The sequence below is a fragment of the Euwallacea similis genome, unplaced genomic scaffold, assembly GCF_039881205.1.
Source record: "Euwallacea similis isolate ESF13 unplaced genomic scaffold, ESF131.1 scaffold_46, whole genome shotgun sequence".
In the NCBI taxonomy this organism is placed as follows: Eukaryota; Metazoa; Arthropoda; class Insecta; order Coleoptera; family Curculionidae; genus Euwallacea; species Euwallacea similis.
In genome coordinates, this window is record NW_027098671.1 from 389,444 (window position 1) to 397,939 (window position 8,496).

The 8,496-nt window shown below is 53.9% G+C and overlaps 1 protein-coding gene across 1 annotated transcript; it reads left to right on the top strand.

Moving 5' to 3' along the window:
• The first annotated feature begins 897 nt into the window (after positions 1–897).
• Positions 898–3,111, top strand: LOC136418922 (uncharacterized). Its single transcript, XM_066405132.1, has one exon. It carries the CDS (start codon positions 898–900, stop codon positions 3,109–3,111), a length of 2,214 nt encoding a protein of 737 aa, XP_066261229.1.
• The last annotated feature ends 5,385 nt before the right edge of the window (positions 3,112–8,496 follow it).

An 8,496-nucleotide genomic window follows, 5' to 3' on the forward strand; every position in this document is an offset into this window, starting at 1 on the left:
AGGGGAACGGCCAGGACTTCTTACGAGGTCACTGGTTAGTGGGAGTGATAAGTGATGGCTTCAGCTTAAAAACTGCAAGTCCGGAACGAAAACTTCCGCCGTGGACCAGCTTAACAAACCGTAAACAGCTGATGGATTTCGGCAACGGGGACAAGGATGTCTTCGGGGCCGGGGTGGATCAGGTGAACGGGGATCCCCTTGGGGATCGAGTGGTGAGGCCACTATAACACCTCCCAATTCTCGTGGCATGGCGCGCGCCCAAGAGATGCAAGGATGGGGGGAAGCCCAGTCCTCAGCGGCCTCGAAGGGGTCCACCCTGTGGATACGGGCTTGGCGAGCGCGCGGTACCTTAGCTGGAATTGTACTTACCTCACAAAGTGCAACTTCTCCCAACTTACCTGACGTCCTTAGAAAATCCAACTCTTCGGGGTATCCTGTCCTTCCAACAATTTCCAAGGAGCAAACCGCAAACAGCCGATGGGTCTTGGTGGGGGCTGCAGTGATGTGGTCAACATCCGGGATGATTGGGTGTGTGGGGATCCTCCGGGATCGCGTGGTGAGGCCACTATAAACACCTCCCAAATCCTAAGGTGGGGTGCGCGCCGAAGGGATGCGTGGCTGGATGGAAGACCAGTTCCTAGCGGCTCCGTGGGGGTTCACCTTCATCCAGTGAACACAGACGTGGCGAATCTGCGGTACTCGAGCTGAAATTGTACTTCAATCCCAAAGTGCAATTTATCCACTTACCTTATCCTTATCCTTATCCCTGTGATGAGCCGCCTCCTCGGAGTATCCTGAAATGATCCAAATTACTAGTCTATTCCTATCCTAAATAACCTATACTTACCCAATACTTACCTGGATGTGTGGCGTCCGTATATGTGTTTAAATTTCAGAATGAAGAGTGGTCACCTAAAACGTGTACCCCAGGCGGGTAATAATCCCGCCACTGATTCCGACCGGGTGAAAGCCCCGGTGGTCAGTGCTGGCCCCAAGGATTCTGGGGGGGGCCAGAACCGCTCCGGCGTTGAGGGCGCCGTGGAGGAGATGGAGGCGAGGGGGATGGAGAGTCCGTTTGCGAGGAGCGAGCGGATGCGGCGGTCTCCACCCACTCGCAGGGAGACGGTACCGGGGGAGATCTGGAGGTCTCTGGCTGCGTCGGAGGCGCTCCCTATTAGGAGGGCGTCGGAAGGGACGGTCAGCGCGCTGGGGGGGGAGGAGTTCTTCTCTGCCTTCTCCCTGGAGATGCCCCCACCCACCAGTACCCCTAGCCACAGGGGCAAGAGAAGGAGAGAGGCGGAGGAGAGCCTCACCCAATCGACGGGGGAGACGGGAACGGCCCTGGAGGAGGCCGTGACGAGGGCGGAGGACCTGGAGCGGCTGCTCAAGAAGAGCTACAGGCCGAGCCAGGAACTCGTAAATGCTGTCTCGGGGCTGCGAAGTGTGATACGCAGAGCGGCCCGCGAGGACAGGACTGGGGAGGAGCTGGAGAGATTGAGGGAGGAGAATGGGTACCTTCGGAGGAGGATCGAGGTGGCGGAGAGGGATGGCAAGACTGTGAGGGAGATGGTAGACGGTGCCACCCAAACTGAATCTGCAGAGGAGAGGAAGGTCAGAGAGCAGAGGGAGCGGATCCACCGACTGGTTGCCTCTGGAGAGCTGCGTGCGGCGATCCGGGAGCGCTGGGAGGAGGGTCTGTTCTCTCACACGGAGCAGGTGAGTGGGGATCCGTATGGGGAGGGATACGGGAGTGACCTGGGGGTCATCGTGGGGGGTGAAACTTCCGCGGCACGGGGCGGGGTGCTGAGAATGCTCCCTGAACTGGAAGAGCTGGGGGAGGACCAGGAAGGAAGGGTGCCATTCTTGGTACAATCGTGCCGTCTGCGGAAAGGGGGGAGGACGGAGGAGAAGACGAGGTTCGTCTTCTACCGGCGGCTGAGTGGGGAGGTGACCCCGGAGGGTGTCTACGAGGCCCTGAGGGACCTCGTAGAGACCGCGAGGGAGGAGGGGAGAACCAGGGTGGTGGTTCCTCATATTCAGGGGACGGACCCCCAGAAGATGAGGAAGTTGGGGGAGCTAGCGGCGGAGGGAGGCGGAGTTACACTCCGCTTTTATCTGGCCGGGGCCGGGGAGAGCGGGACGGGGAGGGCCACCTCAAGGGAGGAGGAGGCCATCTTCGTCACCAGGGAGGCGGGGACGACCTACCTGGATGCCCTGAAAAGGGTACGCCAGGTGGTCGCGACCGGGGGGGGAGATGTGAAGGTGGGCACAGTCAGGGAAACCAAGAAGGGCGAGGTCCTTCTGACCGTGCCCAAGGGGGGGAAGGGGGAGAAGCTGAGGGAGCTTCTCTCCAAGGAACTGGGAGGGGGGCGTGTACGGGGGGGGACTGGGAGACCGGTGGCCTTCCTGGTATACGGCCTGGACGGGGTGACCACGGGGGAGGAGGTGGTAGGGGCGGTGGCGACCGCGGCGGGGGTGGAGCAGGGGCGGCTACGGCTGCTGAGCATCCGGCCCAGCTTCGGAAGCTGCCAAACCGCCACCATCCTAGTGGAGGCCGAGGTGGCGGCGAGCGTCCGGCGGATCGCGGATCTCCGGGTCGGCATCTCGAGATGCCGGCTGCGGGAGAGAAGGGAGTCCGGCCGATGCTACCGGTGCTGGCAGGGAGGCCACAAGGCCGGGGACTGCAAGGGGGAGGACCGCTCGCAGCTTTGCGCAAGGTGCGCGCAGGGGGGCCATAAGGCCGCCGCCTGCCAAGCGGAGCGGTACTGCCCCCTGTGCAAAAAAGGGGGGCACAGTGCTGGGGGGCCCGGGTGCGCGCCCAAGCCCAAGGGGGAAACCGGAGCCAAGGGAGGACCCAAGGCTGAGGGTGAGCCCAAGGCCAAGGGGGAACCCAAGGCCAAGGGCGAACCCAAAGCCAAGGGAAAACCCAAGGCGAAGGGGGAGCCCAAGGGCGAGGGGTCGGAGGACACCCCGACGATGAGGCAGAGGCCGGTGGCGGCCTCCACCCCCAGAGGGGAGCAGGACGGGGACGACTCTCCATCAACCAGCTACCTGCGGTCGCTGGTGGCCGATGGAGATGGAGGAGCCGTGGAAGGGACGGGGAAGGACTAGGAGCGGACACGGGTGAGTGTGCGTGAATGTGAGTGTGAGTGTTGGTGTGGGTCTGTAAGGGGTCATGGCGTCGGACAGGGAACTGCGGTGCCTGCAGATCAACCTGGACAGGGGCCGTCTCGCGATGGACCTCATGTACCAGGTGATCAGAGAGCAGGGCATCCACGTGGTGCTCGGTCAGGAACCGTGCGTGGCCGAAGGGAGCCTAGTAAGGGACAGGTGCGACGACGCTTTCATCTGGCTTGCGCCGGGTGTGAGCGTGCAGTCAATCCACCGAGACCGGGGGTTCGTTGCAGCGGAGCTGGACGGTGTCACTCTCGTCTCCGCGTACTTCTCTCCGAACCGGACCACTGCTTCATTCGAGGCGTGGATTCGGCGACTGGAGGGGTATGTCAGGGGGCGTGACGGCAGGAAGGTTCTCATCGCTGGGGACCTGAACGCCAAGAGTGGGCGGTTCGGCTCCTGGGTGACGAATGCCTACGGACGGGTCCTGGAAGAGTTCCTGGAGGCCGTGGAACTCGTCCCCATCAACACCGGGGGCGAGTGGACGTTCGGGAACCGGAACGGCAGGTCGCTGATTGACGTGACCATGGCAGGTACGACTGTGCATGGTTGCGTGCGTGATTGGAATGTTGAAGTGGGAATGGAGAGCGGAAGTGGCCACAGGTACATCTCCTATCGCTTGACGCGTGGGGGAACTGTACCTGTTGGCGTGGATAGAAGTGAGAAGAAGGTAGGATGGAAAGTGAACGAGAAGGGGTTAGGGCGATTGAGCCAGTACGTGATGGTGCATGACGGTCTGGGCGAAGTGGAAACTCCCGAAGGAATAGTTCGGGAGATAAGCGAAGCTTGTGACCGGTGTTTAAGGAAGCGTGAGAGTGGGAATGCGAAACGAGAGGTGTACTGGTGGAATGAAGAGGTCGCCGAAAGGCGGAAAGCATGTGTGAGAGCAAGAAGGAAGTGGACGAGAGAGAGAGGAAGGGGGCGGCACCGGTCTAGATCCGAAACGGAGGAGACCGAGGCAGCCGACAGGTATAAAAGTGAAAAGAAGGCTCTCAAGGCGTCCGTAAGGAAGGCCAAGAGAGATGAGTGGAATCGTGTGTGTGCGGAGCTGGAAACGGACGTCTGGGGACTCGGCTACAAGATTGTGGCCGGGAAACTTGGCCGACTGAGAAGTGGTCCCCTGCCCACGGCAGAAATGCACAGGCAGGTGGACACGCTGTTCCCGGTGAAGCCGCGGGTAATGTGGGAAAAGGTGCGGGTAGTGCCGGATGACGTGCCTCGGGTTGCGGCGGAGGAGATTCGCCGGGCGGTCGGGGAGCTCAAGAGCCGCAAGGCTCCGGGACTGGACGGAATACCGAACGAGGTCTTGAAGCTGTATCTTGGGGCAGTGCCCCAGGGTATGGTGGGTTGCGTGAATCGCATCTTGACCTCGGGCGAGTACCCTAAGGTTTGGAAGAGGACTCGACTCGTGCTGGTGGAGAAACCGAAGCGTGATCCGGGTGCGGAGGCCACGTACCGGCCCATATGCCTTGTGGACGGACTCGGGAAAGTGGCGGAAAAGGTGGTCAAGACCAGATTGCTGGAAGAAGCGACGAGGTATGGCATGATTGATGAGAGACAGTATGGGTTCGTTAAGGGCAGGAGCACCCTGGACGCCATGCGGTCTGTCATGCAGGTCGTGGAGGGGATCAGGAGGAAAAGTTACACGCATGCGGGCTTCTGCGTCATGGTAACGATAGATGTGAAGAACGCTTTTAACAGTGCACCGTGGGACCTCATCATGAATGTGTTGAGGAGGTCCCCGATGAGCGGGTACCTCTTGAACGTAGTTCAGTCGTACCTGCATGCTCGGGTTTTGGTGTTGCCAGACGGGGGGGTCCGAGAGTTGTCGTGTGGGGTGCCTCAGGGGTCTGTGCTGGGCCCCGTCTTGTGGAACCTCTACTACGACGGGATACTGACGGCCGGGTACCCGCGTGGAGTCACTCCGGTGGCTTACGCGGACGACCTGGCGTTGGTGGTCACGGCGGGGGACGGGGAAACCCTAGAGACGCGGACTAGGCAGGCCATGGAACTGGTCGCCGATACGTTCGAAAGCATGGGACTTAGCATGGCCACGGAGAAAACCGAAATGGTTCTCCTGGCCGGGCGAAGGAAAATAAGGAGTATGAGTCTGAGAGTGGACGACGTCTCGTACGAGACGAAAGAATGCGTGAAGTACCTGGGAGTGTGGTTCAGCAGAAATGCTCGCTTCGGTGAGCATGCGCGCCGGACCGCCGAAAAGGTATCTAGAGTGATTGGGAAGCTCGAAGGCATTTTGCCTAGAGTAGGTGGATTGGGGTATGAAAGACGGAGGTTGATGGTGATGGCGGCATCGTCGGTTCTGCTGTACGCAGCTCCTGTCTGGAAGACGGAGATGACGTGCGGCAAGTACGTGGCCATCCTGGAGAGGGCAAATCGTTTGCTCGCACTCCGGGTGGCCAGTGCCTACAGAACGGCACCAACCGAGGCGGTGTTAGCTTTGGCCAAGATACCTCCGGTGCGGATTAGAGTACTAGAGAGAAGTATGCTGAGTGAAGGTGAAGGTAGGAGCGAGGTGAAAGAATGGGTGATGAGAGAATGGGAGAAGGACTGGGAGAAGTATGAGGGCTGGATTAAAACCTTCATACCCCGGATCCGGATCTGGTACGAGTGTGAGTGGAGTAAGAGCGGGTATGCGCTGTCACAGGTATTTACCGGGCACGGTGTGTTTGGTAAGTATCTGAAGCGCATCGGGGTGGAGAGGAGTGCGCGTTGCTGGTTCTGCGATGCGAATGAGGACACACCGGAGCATACGCTCTGGGAATGTCCAGAATGGGAGGGCTATCGGGTGGAGGCCAGGGAGAGCGGACTCGACCTGGACCGAAACAAGATAGGAAATGAATTGGTGGATAGTGAGAGAAAATGGGAAGCATTTGTGGGCCTGACGGAAAAAATCCTGAAGGCCAAGATTGCAAGGGAGAACGAGAGGAAGAAAAGTGGGGTGCGTGTCCGCACCTAGTCTGGGAGAACGAGGAAGCCCCGATGTAATGCCGAAAGGCGGTCCCGGGGCAGAAGAGGGGAGGTGGGTTTAGTGGGTAGGCGGGCGACGTAATGGTCGGTCGAATCCACACTACCCGGCTGTGGACCAAGTCGGGTGTCTTAAGAAGATTCCCTCCTCCTCGCAAAAAAAAAAAAAAAAAAAAAAAAAAAAAAAAAAGGTTAGTTCAGGTTAGTTCAGGTTAGTTCAGGTTAGTTCAGGTTAGTTCAGGTTAGTTCAGGTTAGTTCAGGTTAGTTCAGGTTAGTTCAGGTTAGTTCAGGTTAGTTCAGGTTAGTTCAGGTTAGTTCAGGTTAGTTCAGGTTAGTTCAGGTTAGTTCAGGTTAGTTCAGGTTAGTTCAGGTTAGTTCAGGTTCCCGTGGGTTGAGCTACCTATCGGGCGCGTCCCCCGGGTGGCGGATAGGGGAGCGGCCATTGATTCCTTTGGGTGTCGGTGGTCAGTGGGGGCTATAAGTAGCTGTTTTCAGAGTAATCTAGAATGACTGCGAAAACCCCCACCGTGGACCAGCTCAAATAGCAATAGTGATGATAATGCCTGATCACGAAAAAAATAAGACTACGGTGCAAGGGAGGGAAACCCTAGTACCGGTCGATGTGGGGGTGGGCGACCAGGCCTCCCTCGACCGTCAGCCAACTACTGGTAGAAGATTTTTAGACTTGGGCAGACCGAGGAGTGTCTCACTCACCGGTGGGGAAATATTTAAGAAAAGAAAATTTATAGACACGTCTTTTGGTGGTGTCGATAATGTAGAGCCGTATAAGGAAAAGGATTGTACGGCGTGTAACGTATTAATAGATGCAATTCAAATGGTAACGAAAATAGAAAGAATATTAGTGGCAAATGTTGAACAAAATACAAAAAAGGAAATCAAAGAGGCTGTGAGAAGACTGAGCAGACAAATAGAGACTATGAATAGCGATGTGGTAACTGAGTGGCTGACACAGCATAAAAAGGAAAAGGAAAAACTAACAATTGATGTGGATGTACAGGTAAACTTAAAAGATGTAGAAACTAGTAATGTCTTTACACAAACTACAAATAATGATGAAATTGATTCAATTGTACCGAGTGAAGATTATGGGGTATTTATAGCTTTAAGGGATAAGAAGTGGAGTAAAACTGTATTTCGAAACACTGAACTCAAAACAGGAAACCCTTTATCAACTAAGGACTGTACTGTGAAAGTTGCTATTGGTGAGCTCACAAATGATGGCATTAACCAGGGATTTGTAAATATGTACATGAAAAAATATCCTGAATTAAAAGATGTGGTGGACGATTTTGTTACGTTGGAACAAAATTGTAAAATAAGAAGTAACGATAAGGAAACTCAACTGAGAAATAAAATAGTATCAATAAAATTTAATGGAACTGAAGAAGACCTTTTTAGGAAAATGATAAAACTAAAAAAAGAATGCAGTAACGAGGAAATAATTGTGCTACACCAGCCAAATAAAACAAAATTAGACCATTTTCAAAAAATGATTGAATTATTATTCCAGGGGACAGACACCAATGTGTATATATACAGAGATAAAGATGAAAGTATCCAAGAAAGGCAATGGAAACGCAGAGAACGACTGACGTATGCTGTGGTTGTTGGTAGTCAACAGAAAGGTTATAATGAGACACTTGCGGAAGTTAAAAAAGCCTTGGAAGGAAACAAAGTAACGGAGGACATTAGATCAATAAAATCAACTAAAGAGGGAAAACTTATCATAACAACAGATAGAAAACAGGAAAGTATAAATGAAATACAGAGGATTTTAAAGGATGTGCAGGGGTATGATGAAAAGGACATTAAAAAATTTGGACAAATCGAACATGGAAGAGATTCAGTATACAAGGTGTTTCTGAACGTAGTACCATAAATTCAACTACGTATTCTAGGTCCTAAAACATGACGAAAACTTCATATAAACCTATATCGAAAAACGCTTCGTTTTCGAAATACAGGGTGTGAAAAGTTGGTTTATGATTATGGTTTTTTATAAATATTTTCGAAACTATTCGAGATTAAGTAATGAAATTTTATACCTTATTGCAACTTTTTGTGCTCTTTCTGAATTTTTAGAAGGAAATTGCTACATTTTAGCAGGGGCGGATAGCACGGGGGGGTAGTGCTTAAAAAGTGTCTATACTTTTTTGTACTTTATTTTATTGGCGATTTTATAAGAAAAATATTAAATTTGAAGATTTTTACACAAAAAAGGTACTCTTGTTGAAAATCAAAATATTCAACAGTTTTCGAGAAAATTGAGATTTAATAAATCGGTGGATGGTACGATTCATAAACATCAAATTTAA